Here is a 25,764-nt window from a genome sequence, read left to right on the forward strand (position 1 = left end):
GATAACTGAGAAGCTTTGTGGAAGAACCGGTGGAACAAGAAGATGGACGGAAACTCCATGGTGGAATGACAGAACAAGAACTGCTGTCCTGAACAAGAACAACATGTTCAGAAAATATTTCAAGAACCGGACTGATCATAATAAGGAACTATACAGGGTTGCTAAAAAACAAGCAAACAAAGTTGTTACAGAAGAACGAGAGAAGTGGTTAAACAAGTGGAGTGATGAATTGAAAGAGGCTGTTAATGGTAATAAGAAAATGTTATATGGGATGATGAAAAATAGAAAAGGAGATAAAGAACACTCCAAATACCTAAGAGATGATAATGAAAATCTGATCACTGAAGATGAGAAGATCAAAGAGACTCGGAGGACTTACTTTGATGAATTACTAAATGTGAATTGCATGCAGCCTACACAAAAAGACAGTACCGGTACTACCTCCTGCAAGTCTGCCTCTGACAACAGGTTAGAATTAACATGGAATGATGTAGAATATGCCTGGAAATACATCAAAACTGGAAAATCAGCAGGGGCTGATGAAATTAATGGAGAAATGATCAAGGCAATGGGCATTTCTGGAAAACATTGGATCTACAGACTCTTTCATAAGATCTGGAAAGAAGGGGACATACCAGTCGATTGGAAAACACGCATCATAATTCCAATCTTCAAGAAAGGAGACAGAAAGAAATGTTCCCACTATAGAGGCATCACTTTAACATCTCAAGTTGGTAAACTTTATGAAAGAATTATAGAGCGTAAAATCAGACCCCTTATTGAAGAGAACCTCTTCAAAGAACAGTATGGATTCAGAAAGGGGAGATCAACAACTGATTTAATCTTTACAGTCCGTCAGTTAATGGAAAAATACTATGAGCACAACCGAGATTTGTGGTTAGCCTTTCTGGATATCAAGAAAGCATTTGATGCAGTGAATAGAGAGAAGGTGTGGGAAGCACTGAAGAAAATTGGAATACAGGATGACACGATACGCCGGATGAAGAATTTGTATGAAGATACCCGAAGTAAAGTCAAAACACCTGTAGAAATGACTGAAACCTTTGATATAAAATCTGAGTTAAGACAGGGTGGTGTTCTGTCTCCTCTTCTTTTCATCACTGTGATGAACGACATTCATAGAAAAGTTCACCAAACCATTGGAGGTAAGAAAATGAAAGTTATATTGTTCGCGGATGATATATGCTTGTGGGGAGACTCTAAAGAAGATCTTCAAGGACAAATAAACTCCTGGGCAGAATCTGCTAAAGAATATGGACTCATCTTCAGCCAAGAGAAAAGTGAGGTTATGGTCATGAAGAGATACGGGCAACCAATGGGACACATTGAAATGGAGAGGAAACAGCTACAGATGAACCATCAATTCAAACATCTTGGAAGTGTTATCTCAGATACTGGTTCTATAGATAAGGAAATTTCCCACAGAATTCAGGCAGGTAGCAACTTTTACAAAATAGTTAAAGACATAATATGGAACAAGAAAATACCAACAAAATGTAAGAGAGTCATATATGAAACTTATTACGTACCAATCCTGACCTATGGTTGTGAAACATGGACCACGAGAAACAAAGATGTTAGTAAAATCCAGGCAGCAGAAATGAAATTTGTCCATAGCATGATCGGTAAAACACGGAGGGACAGAGTCCTTAATGAGGAAATCCGCAAGCAGGCTCAAGTTGTAAGACTGCAGGACAAAATAACAGTGCAGCGACTGAGATGGTATGGACAAATGCGACGCATGGGTGATAACAGATTACCAAAAAAAAAATGTACGATCTAAAACTTGAAGACAAAAGACCAAGAGGGCGACCAAGACTCAGGTACAAGGACATGGTGAAGATTGACATTCAACAGAGAGGACATACTTTGGAAAGCATTGAAGAAAGAGAGAAGTTCAGCGACCGCAACTGGTGGAGAAGCCTCGTTTGCCGACCCATCGCTTAAGATGGAACGATGTGGGATATGTATGCATGTATAGGTATGTTGGCAAGTAAAACAATAGTGATTGGATTTTTTTAATCATGTTTTAAAACTACTCTCCCAAAAACCCTATATTGGCCCAAGTTATGAGATATTACACGATCACTTTGTTAATGATCTCGCCTCCCTATATTAATGTGCCTAGCAACAACTGTGAATATTTCTTAACTAAAGTAAACTCGTTTCCTCATTCCGAGGTAGTGCAGCCCCCAGTGGAAGAGAGTTGCATGTACCATCATTACCTCAAATCAACCTTCCTCGCATTCGTAAATCTCTTGCAATATGGTACTGGGAATCAAACTCAGGCTCCCGAGAACGGCAGGTAATTGTGCTAACCATTACGCTGGCGGACATTCTTAATTACAAAACACAGACATATATACATGACTGATGTGTGCTTGCAACGCGCGGGTTGGTCACGAAACTATTCACCTATTTGTGTGATGTCATCAGAGCTGCAGTAGGCCTAAGCTACAGAGGCGGGCATTTCTTAACTACAAAACACAGATGTACCGCATGACTTTGATACGTGTTTTCATTGTGTGGGTCGCACGGACAAATTTACTCACAAATTTGTGTGATGTCATCAGAGCTAGATAAGGTTTGTAGCTGCTTTGAAGTGGAATCGTTGTTCTCTGACGAATTACGTTGAGGGGTCTTTTATGCAGGATTTATTTTTTCATTTTCTTCATCCCGAAAAGCCAAGGGGGGTCTAATACGCGAGGGGGTCTAATACACAAGTAAATACAGTAAATGCAGTGTGTTGCATTACTGACCACATTTTATTGCGACCTTGAGTTCTTTGTCCATTAGTGAAAAATATGCTTCATTTAAACTAATTATGGTGTGGTTCAATTGCAATCTTGGCATTTTAATCTGTACTCTCGCCCAAGGCCCTATCTTGTTCAAATTACATACATTTACATTCTTCTAACATGATGCCGTTCTAAAACCTATTTTTTGTCTTTGCTATTTTGTACATATTTTCATTCACAAAGCAAATATAACAGAAAGGTCTAGACTGATTTTGTTCGATGTAACTACAAAGGTAAGATGCAGACTAATGACCCAATAACGTACTATTGGGGCCGATGACCTTCGATGTTAGGCCCCATAAAGCAACAAGCAATAATATATTAAATAAATTTAATGCAAAAAAATCACTTCTGGTAAGAAACTCTACAAAACAAAACAAAGCCAAGTAATGCAGCCATACTGATCACATGAACCTCAAGAGTACTTAGCTGGGCAACAATTGCTTTGGCAGGCTCAAAATCTTTCATGTGTATGAGACATAGTTTTGTCCTTTAATTTCAAAAACCTCCATCATTCAGAATGTTGCATGGACGCAGTTTCCTAATGTCAACTAGCTAATATTCACTATGAAGAAAGTGATTCTGAAAGAGTGGGATAGCCCACTAGATGTTCAGTGTTAAGCCTCTTAACAGCTGTTTAAGTTTCAAAATGGTAGTATGTAGAAGACGAAAGTTTGGAGTTCTACTGCTGTATGAAGACTATTTATAAACTGAGGAAGGTAAAGAATGACCTATACTAAGTAAAACTGACTTTTTAGAGTCATCAGAGGAAAGTTTTCTGCAAAGATATCTAATTACCAAAGCCATAATGAACAAGGTACTAGAAGAAATTTAAATAAGTTAGAGTTTTCCACAGACTGAAACTTATCAGTATCTCTAGTGCAGCAGTTGTTCACAGTTCTTAGATATTATGCTTCAGACTCTTTAGGCCTAGAATTCAGATTCAAGACCCAGTTAGGCCTAAATCAGCGAAGGTAGCTGTGTTTGGTGATAGCCAAGGAAGGGGAATTGCGGGAGTGATTAACGACGAGAATATAGCAGCAACCGGAGAAATATATCCAGGAGCTTCTATCAGCAGTGTTGTGGAAAACGTAGAAGCAGCAACTAGGAACTTCGGAAGCGGCGATGCAGTGCTTATCATCGGTGGGACGAACGACGTAGCTCGCGACGACGCCAAGAATGTAAGATCAAAACTTAAACATACACTAGGGAAGCTGACCCACACTAATGTTTTTGTAGTGAACGTGCCCCACAGGCATGATTTGAGTAGACTCTCGTGTGTGAACATTGAAGTGGACAAGGTCAATACAGATATTGTTAAAATTTGTAAACATTTTCGGAATACTCAGGTTATTGAATGCAGCAGTTTTGAGAGATACTGTTGTACAAAACATGGCCTCCATCTAAACAATTCAGGTAAACGAAAGATAGCAAATATTGTTCTAGATTTTATTAATCTTAAGATATGTACTGTAAAACAGGCAACTCCCTTGAGTTATAATACTGACCAGGAAAACTAGTAGAAAGAGCCAGCTGTACTTCAAGCTGGCTCAGTCAACTAGAAAAAGAAACTCAGGGTAGTAAGGAATTTCAAGTTACCCAATTGCAACAGTCAAGTTTTAGGGAGGAAGGGGGTCTGAGATTGCTCTTGGTAAACTGTCAAAGTGTAGTAAATAAACAATTAAAATTCGGTACATTGATGGAATCTTATGAGACTGATGTGGTGATAGGAGTGGAATCGTGGTTGAAAGAAGGGGTGGGTAATAGAGAAGTATTTCCAGAAGGGTACACAGTCTATCGTAGAGACCGAGGAGATAAAAAGGGAGGGGGGGTGTTTATTCTGGTGAAGGAAACTTACTGTTCACATGAATGGTTTACCGATGAAAGGGATGAAATATTAGGGATAAAATTAGTTTGTGATAATATGAAGGAGGTGGGAATTATAGGAACATACAGGCCTGGAAGAGAGGAAAGAGACATGGAAATCTTTGAAAAAATAATAGATTATACTTGTAAAAACAATAATAATGATATGGTAATAATTGGGGGAGATCTAAATTTGCCTGAAGTTGAATGGAAAGGAGCTGCAAGTGAAGCCCATGAACAGAAACTGGCAAATAAGTTAATTTGGGAGGGAGGATTTACACAAGTAGTACAAGAACCGACTCGTCTCAATAACTTACTAGATGTATTCTTGGTTAAACCATGGGAAATTGTTGATAAAACTGAGGTAATTGAAGGAATAGGAGACCATAAGGCTGTAATAATGGATGTAGGACTCGTACCAAAAAGGCTTAATAAGAGGGTTACACAAGACAAGAAATTGTACAGAAAAACTAAAGTTGATGAATTTGGGACTTACTTTAAATCACAATTCAATTGTTGGATAAGTGAAGGGAGTAATGTGGATACACTTTGGGCTAAATTCAAAGGAATCGTTTGGGAAGGAGAGAAGAGATTTGTACCTGTTAAGAAGGGTAAAATGACCTCAGACCCTGTTTATTATACAAGGGAAATAAGAATATTAAAAAGAAAATGTAGAATAGTAAACAGGAAAATCAAAGAGGGTAGGGAGAGTAGAGAAACTAGAAAACAGCTAATGAGGGAACTGAATAGAGTGAAAAAGGTAGCAAAAGAGAATTATATGAATGGCATACTTCAAGAGAGTAATGACCACAAAGGGAAATGGAAAAAGCTGTATTCATATATCAGGAATCAAAAAGGAAAAGGAATCCAAATTCCTACAATGGTGGGAGAAGGGGGTGAACACTATTTAACAGATACTGAGAAAGCAAACCTATTTAGTAGGGAATTTAGAGATTCAGTAGATGATTGTCAAGAGTTGGAAACCGAAACAGAAGATAGAGAGGGAGAGAGACAGAGGGAAACAAGAAGCTTCTCATTCACAAACGAAGATATTTTCAGAGAAATCCAACTGCTTCAGCAAGGAAAAGCAGCAGGAAGTGATCAAATTACTGGGGAGGTATTAAAGACAATGGGGTGGTACATAGTGCCTTATTTAAAATTTCTCTTTGACTATGTCATAAATAATAGTGTAATACCAAAGGATTGGAAGGAATCTATAATAATACCAATTTATAAAGGAAAGGGTGATAAAAGGAAACCAGAGAACTACAGACCAATCAGCCTGACCAGTATAGTTTGTAAAATTCTGGAGAGTTTAATATCGAAGTACATCAGAGGGATATGTGATGATAAAAATTGGTTCATGAGGAGCCAGTATGGATTTAGAAAGAAATTTTCTTGTGAGGCACAACTGGTGGGATTTCAGCAGGACATATCAGATCAGTTGGATTCAGGAGGTCAGTTAGATTGCATAGCCATAGATCTTTCCAAAGCCTTTGATAGAGTGGAACATGGAATATTATTAAAGAAATTGGAGGGAATAGGATTGGACGTAAGGGTTACAAGTTGGATAAAAGCATTTCTAAATTCAAGGGTTCAGAAAGTCAAAGTAGGAAATAATGTATCTCAGGAAGAGAAAGTTTGGAAGGGAATTGCACAGGGTAGTATAATCGGTCCGTTACTTTTCTTAATATACGCAAATGATTTAGGGAACAATATAACATCAAAAATAAGATTGTATGCAGATGACATAATTGTTTATAGGGAAATAAATAACATTGTGGATGACATTGTTGGGAAGACATACAGATCGTTACATGTCGTAATGAGGCTACTTAACGGATGCAACAAAGAATTAAAAGAGAAAAGTTACTTAAGTATGGTTCGTCCATTATTGGAATATGCAAACAGTGTTTGGGATCCTCACCAAGAATACCTAATAAAAGAAATAGATATTGTGCAGAGGAAAGCAGCAAGATTTGTAACATGGGATTTCAGGAGAAAGAGTAGTGTGTCAGAAATGTTAAAGAAACTAGGGTGGGAAACTTTAAGTAAGAGAAGGGAGAAAACTAGACTTATAGGATTATATAGAGCCTATACAGGAGAAGAAGCATGGGGAGATATCCGTGAGAGGCTTCAGTTGGAAAATAATTATATCGGCAGGACTGACCACAAATATAAAATTAGAAGGAATTTTAGCAGAAGCGATTGGGGTAAATTTTCATTCATTGGGAAGGGTGTGAAGGAGTGGAACAGTTTACCAGGGGTAGTGTTTGATCCTTTTCCAAAATCTGTACAGATATTCAAGAAGAGAATAAACAGCAACAGAGAAAATAAATGAAGTGTTAGAGGGCATTCGACCAGTGCAGGTTATTGTAAATAAAAAAATGTGTGTGAATAAATTAATTCCATCCCCTGGTCTAAGGAGTTTGGACAGCCAAAGTAGGGGACTGCCTGTAGGGGTGAAGTACAGTGGGGACTTCTAGGGCCCTGGGACCGCTACGGTAGCTGTGAAGGCCCTTCAGGAACTCTGAAAAGTGGTGGCAAAAGGGGCTCTGGTTAAGACGCAGCAGGTCGTTATGCTACTTAGGATCTAGAACGGGTAAAAAAAAAAAAAAAAAGTAAATAAATAAATGCAATGTAAATATTAATGTTATACCAGTTGTATAGTATCATTTGAAGTCATTCCACATACTGTATATCAGTTGACTACATTTGTAAGTAGTACAGGAGATATTATAAGTAGAATTTTGTAAACAATATAAATTTATTAAGGATGAGCTGTGTGTTTAATAGAAAACATTGTTAGCGTAAATTGTATAATATTGTATTATAGGAAAAATTTTCTTCTCTTGTTAATTTAATATTTAGTGCTTGACAATAATGTATTATAGTGTACCATTTGCCACCGAGGTAGACACCTCATTTGCAAATAAAGAGATTTTGATTTGATTTGAAGTGTAGGTGATTATGTCCATAATTGCAAGAGAAGAGAGTGTAGAATTCTGCAAAGAATTCCTGCTGCCATTGCAGCATTAACAAGGCATTACATTTCCCCGCAGTGAAAGAATGCCTGAAAATCATGCAAGACATCAATGATCACATTTTCTCGGTGATGTAGGAGCCATAGATTGCACTGATATAAGAATATATTGAATGTTGTGACATAACAGTCCGTTCTTACACTTTCACTTTTCAAGCACTCGCATACTTTCAAATTAAATCTATAACAACTTTGTCTCCCATTCATCATTATAATGCTTTTGTTGCCTTTGTTTACGTCATAGCAGTCTCCCCTAAACATACCTATAATGATGAAGTGACTGAAGAAGCTATCCAAGAGTAGAATAGTCTGCCCGAAGACAAGCTGAATTCTTTGGGGCTGAGTATGTCTCATTATGTTAAAGCATGCCTCAGGGCCTGAGGTGCCTATACATGGTACTAATCTGCAACATAATGAACAGTAATTTTGCATTCAAAATCGTACATTGCCAACTCTGTGCTTTTATTGCATTTCTGTTGCTTTTGCATAGTTGACTGCGTGTTCCTTGTATCTTCTTCTTCTTATCTTACAGCTTTTCCCCACACCTGGAGGGTCGCGGGTGCAAACTGTGTTGCACACGTGGATTTGGTCCTGTTTTATGGCCGGATGCCCTTCCTGACGTCAACCCTATATGGAGGGATGTAAGCACAATCGCGTGTTTCTATGGTAGTTGGTAGTGTGGTATGTTATCTGAATATGATGAGGAGTGTTGGGATGGACACATACACCCAGTCCTCGAGCCAGAAGAATTAGTCAGAAGCGATTAAAATCCCCGACCCGGCCGGGAATCGAACACGAGACCATCTGAACCGAAGGCTAGTAAGCTGATCAATCAGCCAAAGAGTCGGACGCACTGCACGTTCTTTGTATATGAGAGAGAGAGAGAGAGAGAGAGAAAAAATTAAACCAGAATATGCTATTTCCTTAAAGTACTAGGTATTAAATAATATAGCAATAAGGGCATATTTCAACATTCCTGCACTATAGTTGGATGCATTATCTTTGACTATTTGTAGAGTATAAATATCCAGTTTTTAATTATGACTAACAAAGGAAGTAAAATTATTTAAATATCCTACTTAGTACATGGCTTTATAAAAATTGGATCTCAGGTGAGGAAAAAAATGGTAAAAAAGAAAATTATCATGAATATATGAAGTTCAACTATGTCCTTGTCAGGGCAGAATTCAGACAGAGAGTACATAACCAAGCTTGTAGTTTTACGTGATGGTTCATGTTGGATCAAAACCACAGGACCTTCAATTTTGCATGGAATCTGAACCATAAGGATATGATTTCTTACTTCAGACATTCCATGTGCACTGCCTGGGATTTAAATCTGTCTTGGTGAAAAATCAGTGACAATGTGTCTTAGTTATCACACTATGAGATTTTGAACAAAATTTTGAAGTCTAATTTATGAAATGTTATTCCAGGCTAGTACTTTTCTACGACAGATGGAAGGCCAGAGAAAGTTAACACCATGCTCAACATATGACTACCTTTAAGCATGGATGGATTATTGTCAAAATTTAACAGACCACAGGAATACCAAAGGAAGTAATGTGATGAACAAATAGAAACCATGAGTTACCAATGCTAAAAATAGCTTATATCTATGGCAAATAATATACAACCCAAAGAATATTGCAGTTGATCACTGAAGTTTTCGAAAAGTATAATTGCTCCCCTCGACTTTCAATTTGCCAATCTTCAGAACTTGTTTGACACAGATTACTAATGATGATTTTAAAACTAATTACTCAACTATTAAAAAAAATCCACACAGAAATTTTTAAGATTCATCTTCTATTTCGCTATCACAATGAGGTACGAATTTATCATTATTACATCCTCTGGGTTATTAGGCTATGGTCACATTTTGACACATGTTGGTGGTTCACATACTACACAGAGCCTCGTCAAGACAGTTGGTGTCTGAGAGAATTGACCTCCTCTCATATTAGTACCGCCAGTTATACAATAAGGAGAAGTGTTGGTTGTTCACAACACTTGACCATGGTGTACTAGCCCAGAGGACAACACTTGTCTATTAGATGTTGCCTATGAAAGCCTGCAATCATTATGACTATAATTTACATTACTGAAATTTGTTAGAACTAATCAAAAGGGTTAAAGTTATAAATATATCCTTTATGAGGAAAATTACCAAAAATGAACAAGCAAATGTACAAAGCCCCTGGTATGATAGGACATGCATACGCATAACTTAAAGATAAAAATAACAATTACCTTCCTTTTGCGGGTACTCAAAATCTGAAATGGTAGAATCTGTTGTTGCTCTGAATCCCAGGCAACGGCTTCACAGTCAATTATGTAAGAAGTTACTCCTCCCTTGACAGCCTTCTGCACTATGGTTACAATATCAGGATATTTTGAGGTGTTGTTTTCCTGATTGCGGCTATAAATACTTACTTCACCATTCTCAGTCATATGGATCTGAAAGGATCAAGGAGAATACAGGTGACGAACTGATTTTAATTATTTATTTTCACTGAAATTTAACACATCTTTTGCCAAGGTCAGAGTGAAAAACAGATTTTAATTTATGATTTGGGTAAAATATAACGTATTAAATAGTAACTTAAAAAATGTTATTAAATGTGTAAATGGCAGATTACACCAATAAAGGATGAATTCTAAAAAAATGCCTTGTTGCTATACATCCTCAAACGCTAGTGACAAATCAAGGACTTGCTATAGAACAGAATTTTCAGTCAGTCATTTACATACAACAGACACTGCCAAAAAATAAAAATCACAATATATACGGGGCAATCAAATGAAAACCGAACACCCACTACATGACCATGGAATGGTTTTATTCAAAACTACCGTAATTACCAAAAATGTTAATACATTTATCCCACAGGGAGATGAGACGATCAATTCCAGTTTTGTAGAAAGAGGTAGGTCTCTGACGGATCCATAGCTGCACCCACTCTTGCACTTCCTCGTCTGAATGAAATTGATGTCCACGAATGTCCTTCTTCCTCTGTGATTCGTCGGTTTTCCCGGATAAGACCATTTATCTGCCCTATCACATTAGGAGTAATGGCTCGATGGGCCTGTCCTGGGCACGCATCGTCTTGCAGTGATGTGCCCCCTTCTCGGAATTTCCTATGCCACTTGTGCACACTTGTCATGGATATGTAGATTTTGCCATACACAGTAGTGATGGGACATTCGATTCATTTTACTGAATCGATTCATTTGATTCCGTTCACATTACTGAATCGATACAGTGATCCGATTCACGGCTCATTGGTCACCGCTCCTACTGCATCTGTGTAGTATGTGCTGAGACAGCACCAACAGCATTCAGTGCTCGCAGCTGCCATCTGGTCTTCATACTATGAACTCCTTTCTTAGAAAAAATGCTAGTTACTCATACATCGAAGGTTTCCGGCGACGCAGGGTGGGAAAGGTTAGGATTAGGAAGGTAGCAGCCATGGCCTGAATTAAGGTACAGTCCCAGCATTTCCTGGTGTGAAAATGGGGAAACTACGGAAAACCATCTTAACGGATGCCGACGGTGGGATTCGAACCCACCATCCCCCGAATGCAAGCGCATAGGCACGCGATATTAACCGCACGACAACTCGCTCAGTCATTTTTGAAAATATGTATTTTTCTATCAGCTGAGGATTTTTTTAAATCGTCATATTTTGTATAGGCTACCCGAGATGTACAGTAGCCCGCTGGTTTTCTGATTCAACATACTGTTATTGCGTCTGTCCACATATGATTGAAGTCTTGTGCAACGATGTGACATATGAACTGAGAAAATACTGAGCCGTTCTTCCCAGTATAAAACAGGTACTTTTGAGTGGTCATGAGCATGACTCATAGTCATAGGGCAGGCTAGAATTGAGTTTAATTGTCAAATGTCAATTAAGTTATAATACTAAGATTCATTAAACTAATAAATAGTATAACCTAATAGCCTACCTACTTACTAGCTACTTCAGAATTATGTTGTGACTACCTTTTTAACACTGCAAATAAATCCACCTATTATTTAAACCTCCCTGTAAGAAGAGGACAGTGAATGCAAATGGGTATTATTTTTAAATGAGCTGAGCTCGAGAGTCCATTATAGCATACGATTCTTTCCGTGTGCCATGGCTCACTGTATGTCTCGATGCAGCGGAAGCTCGGCTCTCCGCGTGTCCAGTGAGCCTATAAGGAGCCGCGTGTATCATGTGTCTCACTGAGCCGAGTTCCTTCACGATTCTTTCGATGTGCCATGGTTCACTGTCTCGCTGCAGCGGAAGCTCGGCTCCCCGTCAACGTCCACTGAGTGCGCCACTCAGCACTGTCCGCTGGGAGTAAGCTGAATCGTGTGCCGTGAGCTCGCTGTTCTTGTGAATCGATTCACTCGGACACTTGAATGAATCGATACACTGCTTCGAATCATGCATTCAGTAGCCAACACTAATACACAGCACACATTCGACAATGAGTTTCACGTACTCCAGCACCCTCAGTCACCAGAAAACAAACCACACGTCTCTGCTCTTCTTTGCTTGCCTACATTTCTACAGCTGGAGGAACACACTTGACTAGTCCACGCGCCAACAACGACATAACCCAACAACTGCATGCACCTGTGAGTTGTCACTATGCAGTTTTCCCACCACAGTGATGGCAGTGTCGATACGTAACAAGAGTGTTGCTACCTTTTCGCACGGAATGTGTGTTATGATGGGTGTTCGATTTTTATCTGACTGACCCTTGTACATACACAGACTAATAACAATATGTAATTTCAATATACAATGAACTCTTTAATTTTGAAGTATTCCTGCACTGAGTAAAAGGGATGCATGAGTAACTACTTCTTAAGCTTATTTCTGAATATGTTACATGGTTGTTCTTTCCAATCTGATGGCAGTTTATTTAAACATCATCAACTGAGCAATGAAATGTAACCTATTACAAGTACATCGACTTGGTTAACTAACTTTGCATTATATTTATGAACATAACTTCAAAGCTGGATTTTGGCTGTTTCTGCATATACTTTAAGATGTATATGCAGAAATGTGTGTGTTCACAACAGTCATTACAGAGCCTAATAAGAAGAGGCCTACAGTGACCCATCATAGGATACTTCGTTACAATACGTTATGCCCTTTTTTGAGAAGTAAAATTTCAGAAATCTGGCTGGAGTTTCCCCATAGTAGAATTCTGTATTGAAGAATACTGTGAAAGAATGTAAAGTACACATTTATAAGATAATTACTAGGAACTTTATCTCTACACTAATCTTGATAGTTTACTTGAAATAAAATCTATGTGAGCATTCCAGTTCAAGTTTGGATCTAAGCATATTCCAAATAATTCCACATGTTGATTCATCATCATCAATTTCCCTTTTCTAACTGACACCAGGTGGGAGCAAATATGGTTCCCCTCCACTTCGTCCTGTATCTCCACCATTCCTCATTCAACACTGTCTTCCAGTCCAGGTTCCGTTGTTCTAGGCTGTTTTTCATGGAGTCCATCCATCATAATCTTGGTCCTCTTCACCCGCTCTTCCCTGTCATCTGTCCTTTCAGTGCTCGTCTTGGCAGTCTTTCTTCTTTTGTCCACTTGGCATGTACAAACCATCTCAACCTCTTCTGTGTCAGTTTAACTGTTAGTTTTTCCACATTTGATGATGATGATGATGATGATGATGATGATGATGATGATGATGCTTGTATAAAGATGCCTAACATCTAGGTTATCGGCCCCTGATAGTACGAAATGAGACAAAATGTAATGACAAATTAAAAGTCCAAAACCCTCCACTGTCCAGAATTCAAAACGTGAGGATGAAGAATGAATGGATGGATAAGAATTTAAAACAATCAGTGGATCCGACCCGCAATGCCTCACATTCACAGAAACCGACGTAAAACAATAGTATTACTGACCGAGGGACTGCTTCTATAGCACAATACTGAATCGATGATTCTTGTAGTCGAAAGGGGTCTAAAATCCAAGTCATCGGCCCCTCATAATGGTACTTATCGCTAGGAAAGTAGAACCATGGTATTCGTCATGTTGTGGTACTAATCAAAAGTAACGCCCTTGTGGTATTCCACACACATTATGGTACTACTCACAGGTAATGTAATGTGCACATGTAACACAGACCTATGGTGTTTCTCACATTGTGGCACCATTTACCAGCAACACACACCTATGGTGCTCATCACAGGGACTCTTTAATATCCCGTGGTGTTCCTCATATAGTGGGTACTAATCATAGGAAAGGCAGAATCATGGTGTCGCTCATATAGTGGTACAAATCACAGGTACTGTAAAAGCTGACAGCACACACTGTTGCTACTAATCACAAACCTATTTTGTACTTAATATAGTGGTACTATGCGCAAATAAAAGCGACCCATGTGGTTCCTCGCGTGGGGGTAATAATTACAAGTAGTCTCGTGGTTCTAATTCGATCATCCCTTGGTCACCCCTTTCAGTTGTCTCTTACAACAGGCAGGGGATACCGTGGGTGTATTCTTCATTTGCATCCCCTACCCACAGTTTTTTTTTCCATTTAGCTCTTTTCATGTTTTCATTTTTCACTCTGCCATTGTGTACATGTTAGTTTATATATGCCGGACCTTGAATAATGGTTGCTATTGTGATTGACCTTGTTGTGGTTAAAAAATATGTTTCGATTGGTGTTAACTGTCCTGAAGGCTATATTAATACTGTGCTTCTATAAAGTATTTGCGATTTGATGGATGGCTGGGTTGTTATATGTAAACGTGGCGAAACTAGTTTTTTTAGGTTTTTCTGGGATGAGATTAGTGGACAATTTAATTTTGATTTTATTAATCAAACGGTTGACTATATAAATGATATGAGTAAAAGAGTGGAATCGGAGGTAAGGCTTTTTGCGGATGATGTTATTCTCTATAGAGTGATAAATAAGTTACAAGATTGTGAGCAACTGCAGCGTGACCTCGAAAATGTTGTGAGATGGACAGCAGGCAATGGTATGATGATAAACGGGGTTAAAAGTCAGGTTGTGAGTTTCACAAATAGGAAACGTCCTCTCAGTTTTAATTACTGCGTTGATGGGGTGAAAGTTCCTTTTGGGGATTATTGTAAGTATCTAGGTGTTAATATAAGGAAAGATCTTCATTGGGGTAATCACATAAATGGGATTGTAAATAAAGGGTACTGATCTCTGAACATGGTTATGAGGGTGTTTAGGGGTTGTAGTAAGGATGTAAAGGAGAGGGCATATAAGTCTCTGGTAAGACCCCAACTAGAGTATGGTTCCAGTGTATGGGACCCTCACCAGGATTACCTGATTCAAGAACTGGAAAAAATCCAAAGAAAAGCAGCTCGATTTGTTCTGGGTGATTTCCAACAAAAGAGTAGCGTTACAAAAATGTTGCAATGTTTGGGTTGGGAAGAATTGAGAGAAAGAAGAAGAGCTGCTCGGCTAAGTGGTATGTTCCGAGCTGTCAGCGGAGAGTTGGCGTGGAATGACATTAGTAGACGAATAAGTTTGAATGGCGTTTATAAAAGTAGGAAAGATCAAAATATGAAGATAAAGTTGGAATTCAAGAGGACAAACTGGGGCAAATATTCATTTATAGGAAGGGGAGTTAGGGATTGGAATAACTTACCAAGGGAGACGTTCAATAAATTTCCAATTTCTTTGAAATCATTTAGGAAAAGGCTAGGAAAGCAACAGATAGGGAATCTGCCACCTGGGCAACTGCCCTAAATGCAGATCAGTATTGATTGATTGATTGATTGATTGATTGATTGATCTATTTTAAACCCGTTGAGTTGAGCAAGATTCCTGATGTACTTCAGTTCAATTTTTAAATTGTTGGGAGAAAGAGGAATTTTAAAAGCTCTATAAATTACATTATAGAAAGAGGCTTGTTTTTGGGACTTGGAGTGTAGGGATGAATTCATAATAGTTAAAGGAGAGTGTGTAGGTTTCCTGTATATTCGAAAATCGAAGGTATTATGTCCGCGTGTAATAGTTAAGTCCAAAAATTTAATGAGTTCCTAACCTCATCTTCTTTAGTAAACTTAACACTGGGATCAATTTTGTTTAGGGACTCCAAGATCTCGTCACTATTAGTGACATTTTCGTCGAAAATTACGAAAGTATCGTCTACAAATCTGAGCCATAAACATACGCCTTTTATTTGTGTTATAATTTTTGTGTGTTCTATTGTGTCCATATAAATGTCTGCTAAGATGCCAGAAAGAGGGTCGCCCATCGCTAAGCCTTTTTGTTGGTAAAACTTTCCATTGAAAGAGAAAAAGTTGTTGCTTAAGACAAAATTTAATATCTTCATGAATTCTTCAATTTCCATCTTACTAAGGCCGCTGTGTTTATTGATAATATCACTGATGATTCTTACAGTTTCTTTGGTAGGGATGTTTGGGTACATATTTACGACGTCATAGGAGCACATTGAGTGATTGTGTCGCAGCTTAAACTTGTTTAGAATTTTGCAAAAAAGTGATTGAATTTTTTAAAGGATGTTTATTATTGAATACGTTATGTTTTTTTAGGAAGCTGTGAATGAATTTTGATACTTTATAGGTGGGGCTGTTTCTACAGTTTATGATAGGGCGTACTGGAAGGTCCTTCTTATGAATCTTTGGTAAGGCTCTGGCTGTCGGAATAGTAGGGTTCATGTTAACAAGTTTTTGTTGTTCTTGTTCATTGAAAAGAAAGTAAAAATTTCTTATTAGAGTTTTTAGATTTCGCCGAATTCTCGTGGTTGGATCTTTGTTGACTATTGTGTATATTTTGTCCTTAAAAAAGTCTTCTGTTTTTTTAATGTATGTGTTTTGATCTAGGAGAACTGTGGATCCTCCTTTGTCCGCTTTTGTGACAATAATGTTGTTGTAGATATTGATTCCCATAGGACCATTATATTGGTAATAATGTTGTTGTCGTCTATTTCCTTTTTTTACGTTCTGGATCAATTTTTTGTGGTTGAAATTTGAATTTGCGTTTATTTCTTCCGCTAATTTTGGTAGTTTCTTTTTTACCTCAAATCTGGTATCATTTTGTGTTTCTAAAGGGAGTTTAGAAATGTTAGCCTCGATCTCGGCTACTGTATTGATAATATCCGTTTCTTTTTTCTTGCTAGGCCAGTTATGTTTTAAGCCTTTATTCAAGATCCCCATTTCTTCTTCAGAGAACTGTACGTCTGTCAAATTAACTACTGTGGGTGTATTGTTCTGTGAGGGAGCCGCTTTTTGCGTGTCTGAACTACGTTTTGGTAACGTTGATTGGGATGCTTTTAATTGAGATAGTTTCTTGTCGAGAGTAACTTGCTTCCTATCCAACAAAGCAATCAATTTATTGTCCACATGTAGTTGGAAAGAGTTCCATTCTAACGGATGTCGCGATATACAGGTTTCAATAAACATCGCACATTCGCACACATTTCTTGCAATAATAAACGTCGATATTTCGTCTGAAATTGGCCAATGAGCGAAGGACTTCTGGCCACTGGCGTAAAAAAGCTGAAATTGCGGGATTTGAAATAAAAAAGTTTTCAGTTCACCGAAAAATAGGCTAAAATCGGGAGAAAAAAATAGAATAATCGGGACGCGGGAAGAACTGTCGAAAGTCGGGAGTATCCCGCCTAAATCGGGAAAAGTTGGCAGGCATGATAAAGACAAAGATGAACCATGAAAAGCTGCAAGATAACAGGAACGAGCTGCGGTAGAAGTGGAGACCTTGGTAGATATTCAGGAAAATATGGCAAATAAAGGGGAAAGCATGTGCGCCATTACAACGTGCACGCAGACACCATCGGTGGAGCACAGACTGCGACGAGACAATTAACAGAAGAGCAGAATAACAAATGACAAATTTGAGGCAAACAAAGCAGTGTGCAACAGACGGCAGAGAACCTCCAGCAAGCCAAAAGAAACCAAATCTCTGTGGAGATCTGCATCATAGAGACAGAATTTAAGAAGAACAATGTTAGAACCATCTACAGGACTGCCAAGCAACACTTAAATGGGTATCAAGCAACAAGCTTGAGTTCTTGAAAACTAGCAGTGAACAATGATAAAAATTGTTAGATCATGGCCAGATACATAAAGAAACTGCTAAATTATGAATAACTCTAACAACTATCATGACATTTCCATTGTCCTCGTAATGTATAAGGCACTATCCAGAGCACTGCAAACACGGCTAGTGCAGGTAATAGATCATTATCTTGCAGAATATCAAGCAGGCTTCAGAGAAGGAAGATTGTGCATGTAGCAGATCTGGAGCCCAAAAAAAGTACTGGAAAATTACATCTCCAAAGATTCGGTAATCATCTTTGTAGACTTAAAAAAAAAAAAGGGGGGGGGGGGGTATGATTTGGTCAACAGGGAAGTGCTGTTCCACACGGCGGCAGAGTGTGGAGTAAATGCCAAAACAACAGAAATTATTAAGCAGACATTAATGGACACCCATTCAAAAGTAAAATTCATCAGAGAGATCTCTCAAGGAGTTTGAAATCAAAACAGTGGTCAGACAGGGTGATGGGCTACCTCAGTTCTCTTGAACTGTTTTGGAGATCTGCAAATGGGAAAAAGAACTGGACAAGAAAAGACTGATAAACCAAGTATACATTGGAGGATCAAGAAATGACATCAAGATCAACTGCCTTGCATTTGCAGATGACCTCACAATCCTGTCTAAAAGCACTGACACAGCTACAGAGGAGATAAATATACTAAAGCAGGAAGCAGACAAAACAGGACTCTAAATTTCCTTTGAAAATACAAAACAAATATATGACCAACATCAGAACAGCCCTTCATCACTTGAAGACAGAGCATGGTAAGAGAGAAAGAGTTGACAGCTTTATGCACCTCAGGGAAGCCGTACAGCTAAAAAATAGCAAAAGAGAAGCCATCTACCGCAGATGAGAGAAGATTTTCCCTGCTTTTTGCAGGAAACATGCTTTATACAAGAGAAAAGCCACCTGAAGGAGAGCTAAACTAAGATATACAACACAGTGATTAAAATAGTGCATCTGTCTCCCTCCAAATGACAGGAATGTAGGGACTAAGAGAGACCAAGAATTTTCAGAGAAAGATCCTCCACAAGATAATGAGTCCAAAAATCGTAGACGGCCAGGAACGGGACAACTATACCAGGAAAGCGAAAGATCGAGTCGATGAGGAAAAGAACACTCAAACTTTATGGACATTTGTTTAGAATGGATGAGATGAGGCTAAAAAACCAGATTTTTAAAACAATTGACAGTAGACAAAGTTTCTGACAAATGGTTCAGGGAGGTAACAAAGGATCTTGAGCAATCTGGTTTAAATTGGGAATACATCCTAAACTGAACAAAGTATAGATCAGTGATAGACATCTTCAGAGGCTTCCATGACAAACAGAAACTGAATAGGGGATGGGCAGAGAGAGAAAAAAAAAAAAAGAACAGACGACCAGAGAAGGAATACAGAGATTTTCGGCTGCAAAGAAGGTTTCCAGTAATGTGTGATTGTTGCTTAACATGATCTCAAATGGCTGATATAGATGTTGATTCCCATAAGGAATCTGAAATATTTGTTCTGAATGAGTAAATTTATAATACAGTTGGTACCTAGCACACCTACCAAAACGCTGGCTAGTGCATACCATGGAGGCCACTACATAGGCTAATTGTAGCCACCAGCAGTGCCAATGCACTATGAGGGACTTTGTCTCATTATCAAAAATTGATGCCTGCTTGGCCATGAGATGATATAGATGTTGATTCCCATAGGGAATCTGAAATATTTGTTCTGAATGAGTAAATTTATAATACCAATATAAATGGTCTGCTCCAGTAACAGAATTTATTAACAGGTAATTAAAGTCTTAAAATAAAGATAAGTATCCAAACAATCAAAATAAGTAAAATGTTAATTGGTCAGTGCGTGTGATTCATAATTCTGTGAAATCACTTGTGTTCATAGTGCATGCAGTGGGAAGAGTCCAGCGGATACTTGGGTGGTACTTTTAGGAACGGTGTGAGTAGAAATCTTGAAAGCAGGTTTTTCCATTTCTCAAGCAAGGAGAGACAGCACAAACCACACACAACCACCTTGTGCAGACTGGTGCCAATGTAGTGCTGCACAATGCACATCTTCTTGGTGACTGCAGGTGTTGTGGTTGATGACTGTTGCTTTCAAGGCGAACAGTTTTATGTACAGTCAGTTTCCCCCTTTTCACTGCTATGATGTGTGGTGAAAACATTTGAGAACTCGGTGGTTTCCTGCATTCAACAATACGAGGAGCAAGAAGTCCGTTGTAAAATTCACATCTAAAATCCTTATTGCTGAAATGTTGCATATCCAACTCTTCGTGCACGATAAATGCATTTGATCACACTGCAGTCAACGAAATGAAAAAATGTCATCCACCATTTCTTGCTTTCTCTGTACAGTTCGTAGTCACCTTTCAGTCTGTCATGATTATCCCCAAAATTCCTGTCGCTGTTATCGTCCTCGAGTCCTTGCGGACAAGAAAAGGTTTCGTCTTAGGTCTGACACCAGACTCGTCAAAGTGGGATGTGTCAGACCCTACCCACTGACGCTGGGTGTATGCAGGTGAACTTATCAGAAGCCTGACGAGTCTGGTGTCAGACCTAAGACGAAATGCTGGTTAATAGAGCAAACACCTGAAAAGCCAATACATCTAATTTTTGATCTGATTTTTGATATGCTCTATTGGTGGAAAAATATCTAATTCCCTCTATGGGAACTTCGAATTTCCATTAAGAAAAGGTTTTCCGACTACCATCCTTTTCTTTCATTTCAACACTAGCCACTTCTGTTGGTGCGTGCACTGAAGAAATTAAATTAACTGCCTTCTTGTCTTTCCACCTGTACACACAAATACCACTATCACTCACACTCTAATAAAACTCTCCCCTATGCATATTTTTATCGTCTTTAAGCTTTGGGAGCCCTTTTCTTCTTGGATTGATTGTTCCAGATGCAAAAATGCTTTTTTCTTTCAACAGTCTCATCAATTCGTGTGAAGTAAAGTAATTATCCATGTATTCAATACGATTTTTCCCTTCCACTCCACTCAACAAATCCAATACTATTCTCTAAGTCCTGCTTCGGTTTTCTTCTTCCCTATTTTTCCTGTATATACTTGAAATTTTAAATTATACTATGACTCATGGCACAACCTCCAGACCTTGTAACCTCTCTTCACAGGCTTGTCTCTCATGTATTGCTTCAACGAAAATCTACCTTTAAATTTCACTACGGCTTCATCAATCACAACTTTACAGTGAGGCTTATAACAAGCAGTAAAAGACTTTGATAGGGAATCGATCAAAGGACAAATTTTATACAGTTTGTCATAGATGGTGTTCTCTCTACTCGGCTGTACTGCACTATCATTCAGATGGAGATGGCCAAGTAGAAAACTGAAGCATTTCACAGGCATAAGTCTTGACACATAATCATCAAGGAGATCGGGCTTACTGGACCAATAATCCCTATAACCGAGTTTTCTAGTAATGCCCATATGCACATTTATCCCTAAGAACACACTTATTTCATTAGCTGTGGTAGGAGCAAATGGTTTTCCCAACTGAGTACAATATAGATTTGTCTGAAACACAATATGGTCAATATGATCATCAGAAAAAAAGTGTGAGAACAATATGAGGTTGGTGAATCAACTGCTCTTATGTGATCACTTACACTTGCATTTTCTGTGAATGGTGTAACCGATTGGATACAGTTTTTTTCTCTCCAGATTAGTGCATGGAATATCGAACCAGGTACTGTTACTGAGGAAGCACTTCATTCTTTTATATTTTCTTCACCACTCTCGCTCTCACTAATCACCATGGGAACTGAATTTACAGTGGGAATATCAGAAGAAATAAATGTAGGATTAAAAAAACTGTCATCATAATCACCATCATCACTAACAACACTCTCTCTACCAGAAGGTATTTCTTCAGTCAGAGAATCTCCAATCTCCTTATCACTCAAACCATGCTTTCTTCGCGACATTCTTATCTGAATGTACAACTTTTCCGACCACGTACAGATCACAGAATCCCAACCAAGGTTTATATAACGTTATATAAGAAACTCAGTATCATGGGCAAGAAAGCAGCCAGAAAAATAAAACCGTCACTCATTTCACATTGATGTTGAAATTATGGTGAAATGAACTCACCGTTAGTTTATTAAAGTTGATGAAAACAGTAACAATGTATTAATGTTGCGAAAAATGAGACAAAACAGCGGGAATGTTCCAAACAGATGAATCATGTAGGTTGAGTTCCTTTGGAACACGTGCAAGTACATACTGTATACTGCTGCCATCTCTTTGGTCCTTCTGGCAAGCTTGCTAGGTGGTTACAAACGAATGCAGCTGCCCATGAGAAGAAAAAAAAAAAAAAAAAAAATTATATAGAAGATGGTTACAGTCTGTGACCACCACTCAATTGCCATTTTAGGTGGTTACATACTGTGCCTATGGCCCTTCGAAGAGTTAACGGTGAAGCTGTTAGTGTGCTTCAGGATTTCAAAGGCTTCCCTCTGTAGCCAGGCGAGATAGGACACTAGTTGACAGTACTTTGTTTTTTTTTCTTACAAAATTGTACAAAACTATTTTAATCTTCCTAGTCAATACTATAATATTTCTACGTCCAATTAAGACGAAACTTCACACATAAATAGACATGTTTCAACCCGGCCTTGGGTCATCCTCAGTCAGGCATGTATAATGAATTAAAAACATCAGAACACACAAAATGAAATGTTAGATAAACAACTTTTAAAAAAATTATGACGAAAGTTAAAAAATAGATACTAGTTGAACCACACCAAGGGACAAAAAAAAAAAAAAAAAAAACCCCTCCAACTCAAGACTGTTTTAAACAATCAACATTTCACAGTTTTTAACCTTCATCGTGCTTTTTTAAAAACTGTTTAACTAACATGTAATTTTGTGTGTTATGCTGTTTTTAATTCATTATACATGTCTTACTGAGGATGACCCAAGGCCGGGTCGAAACACGTCTATTTATGTGTAAAGTTTCGTCTTAATTGGACGTAAAAAATATTACAGTATTGACTAAAAGGATTAAAATAGTTTTGTACAATTTTGTAAGATGTTCAACCGTCAATACAGATTTGACATGAGATTCATAGTCTGAAATAATAAGTACTTTGGTGTCGCTGTACTGTATGTCATGGCCTGCTAGCAGCAAGTGTTCAGTGACTGATGATCTATCTGCTTGTCCCAGCCGGCCATGTCTGTTGTGCTCCTTCAATTGTGTGGTGATGCAGTGTTCTGTAGTGCCTATGTACACCTGGCCGCAGTTGCACAGCATCTTGTAGACACCTCTTGTGGAGAGAGGATGGCGCTTGTCTTTGGCAGACGTAAGTAGTTCCTGGATTTTCTTTGTTGGCCTGTACATGGTTTTCAACCCTTGGGACTCAAGTAGCCTCCCTATTCTGTCAGTTGTTTTCCCAATATATGGCAGAAATGCTTTAGCTCCAGTCTAGCCTAAGCGAGCTACGGGAGCGGACGTGCTGGGTCGAGTGTGCCGGTAGAACGGGAGTGGAGTGTGAGCGGTGAGTGCAAGAGGGAAGTGGAAAATGAAGAGGAAGATAATTGGTGTGGAACAATATCGGGTAATTATTGGAAGATGGCGGGGGAGATGGAAGAAGGAAACAGCCAAAAGAGAGGAAGGTAAAGTGGAACTGGCAATGAAGGCTGACTGGATGCTGGTGGCAGCAGTGGTTATGGTTCTGTTAGTTGGACGATTTCCAGTGGCAACATGAGCTGGGAAGATGTGGAAGCCATAAGGAGCGTAGTAAAGGAGGTTGTGGAAGAAGTTTGCCCGTTTGAACAGATTAAAAATATGATACAGGAGCAAGTGAATGAGTGAAGGAGTTCGAAACAGTGAACAAAGTGGGGAACAACGAGGGAGAAATTGTGTTACTCAGAGAAAAAATAAGAAATATGAAAGAGGAGATGTTGAAGCTGAAGACAGAAATAGAATACAGTAGTCAGGAACACAGGAAGTAATGCGTATTTATATATGGGGTACCGGAAAAAAAGGGAGAGGACAAAGTGGAAACAATTTATAAAGTTGTAGACGTCATCCAGAACAAAATGAAAATTAACTTCAGCAAAGTAGATATAGATGACGTGGAAAGGATAGGTAAAGCACATGGTAACAGGCCTATAAAAGTAAAGTAATTATCCACATTGATGGCTAAAATAGTGATAAGAAACGCAGGGAACCTACAGAGTGAAAAAATGTGGATTAAGAGAGACATGGGTATAGAAGGGAACAAGAATCTGAAAATCCTAAAGAAACATTTAGTTAGGGCCAGACTTCAAGGATTATGAGCGCACATTAGGGTCAGCAATTAGTGGTAACTAATGGCAGATGGGTCAGATTTTGGAATGTGACGAAATTACGGGCATTAGTGGAGGGCCTGATGCAGGAAGCAGTGATAAGTAAGAGAGTGGAAGAAAGACGGGCAATAGAAAGCAGTGCTGAAGAAGATGGACATGGTGGAAAGGAAAGATCAAATGGAAGCAGTGAGCTGTGTGATCTTAGTATGGTGTCGAGATCTGAGGAGATCAGAGAGTCGATTGCACAAGGAATCAGCGAAGTGCTGAGGAAGAGAAAAGCACAAGAAACGGCAAGTGGCCACATGCATAGTGAAAATAATGGTTTGAGGAAAGCAGCAGAAGTAAAAAGAACTATGATTAAAGGGAGAGGCATGAGTTTAAAGGAACTATTGAGTAAAAAAGGTAAAAGTGATCAAGGCATAGTAACGAAAAGTAAAAAGTCAAGCAGTATTAGTAAGTAGGCTAGGTAATAATGAAAGCTGATACGAGGAGGTGGTAGAGTGTGTTTATTAATTGTATGTGAGCTAAAAGTGAGGAAGTCATTTAATTGTACAGTGGAACCTTGGATTGCAAGCATAATTCGTTCCGGCAACATGCTTGTAATCCAAAGTGCTCGTATATCAAAGCAAGTTTTTCCATAAGAAACAATTGAACCGCGGATGATTCGTCCACAACACAAAAATATTTATTCGTATACCATTTCTTAAACAAAATATAATGTAAAATAAAATAAAGTGCACTTTCCCTTACAATAGAATCACTGTTGGTGTGAAGGAGACAAGAGATGAAATGAGAAGAGTTACTGTATAGCACGAATTTCACTAACAGAATCACTGCTATCTGTTGGCTCACCAGAATTGTTTTCTTTTCGTGCAGCTTTAACGAGGAACCTGTCCAATGACTATTCCTTTAGCCTCTTGTTGAGGATTTGACGAAAATATAACATTGCATTGTCATTGAACTGATTCATCGCTCACACTGCTAACAGCCTTATTCGGGTGGTGTTTTTATACAAAATTTTGCACCGTTTCCCACATTTTTCACTTATTCCGAATCTCAGTTGAAGTGAGAGATTCCACCGACTTTTCCTTCTCCTCTTCCCTGGATGAAATCTCCATAACTTCCTCCTGTTGTTCGCAATGCAGGTCCATCAGTTCATTGGTGGTCAGTTACTACGTTATTCATCTCCAGCTATATAGCTTTCACTAAGGACACAATTTCATCGACAATCGGTGGCTCATTGTCACCAACAATCCCCTCAATGTCACATCCAAGAACTCAGTCAGGCCACAGCTTTCCACAAGCGGAAGCGAGAGTTCTCTTGGTGACTCCCTCCCAGGCTTTATCGATGATTTTCAGGCAGTTCACGATGGGGAGATGATTTCTCATAAATTCTCTTGGAGGGTAAGGTTTGTTTCTTCGGTCACTTCGAAGCATCGCTGAAATAGTGCTTTTGTGTATAGCTTCTTGAAGTTTGAAATGACTTGCTGATCCATAGGCTGGAGTAGTGGAGTGGTGTTTGGAGGAAGGAACTTAACCTTAACGAACTTGAATTCCTCCAGTAAGTCGCTCTCAAGGCCTCAAGACCTGGAGAATGTGCAGGAGCATTG

General features: G+C 38.7%; 1 protein-coding gene across 3 annotated transcripts in view; it reads right to left on the minus strand.

Annotated features, from left to right (window-relative positions):
* The window catches only part of DNAlig1 (DNA ligase 1), a 719,906-nt gene that overhangs the window by 150,574 nt on the left and 543,568 nt on the right, over positions 1-25,764 (minus strand). For all 3 annotated transcript variants that reach the window (XM_068225852.1, XM_068225851.1, XM_068225853.1), the window contains one exon: positions 9,982-10,188. In XM_068225852.1, coding sequence (XP_068081953.1) covers positions 9,982-10,188 — 207 coding nt within the window. The remainder of the gene's footprint in view (positions 1-9,981; positions 10,189-25,764) is intronic.

Source organism: Anabrus simplex, chromosome 2 (genome assembly GCF_040414725.1).
Source record: "Anabrus simplex isolate iqAnaSimp1 chromosome 2, ASM4041472v1, whole genome shotgun sequence".
Classification (NCBI taxonomy): domain Eukaryota; kingdom Metazoa; phylum Arthropoda; class Insecta; order Orthoptera; family Tettigoniidae; genus Anabrus; species Anabrus simplex.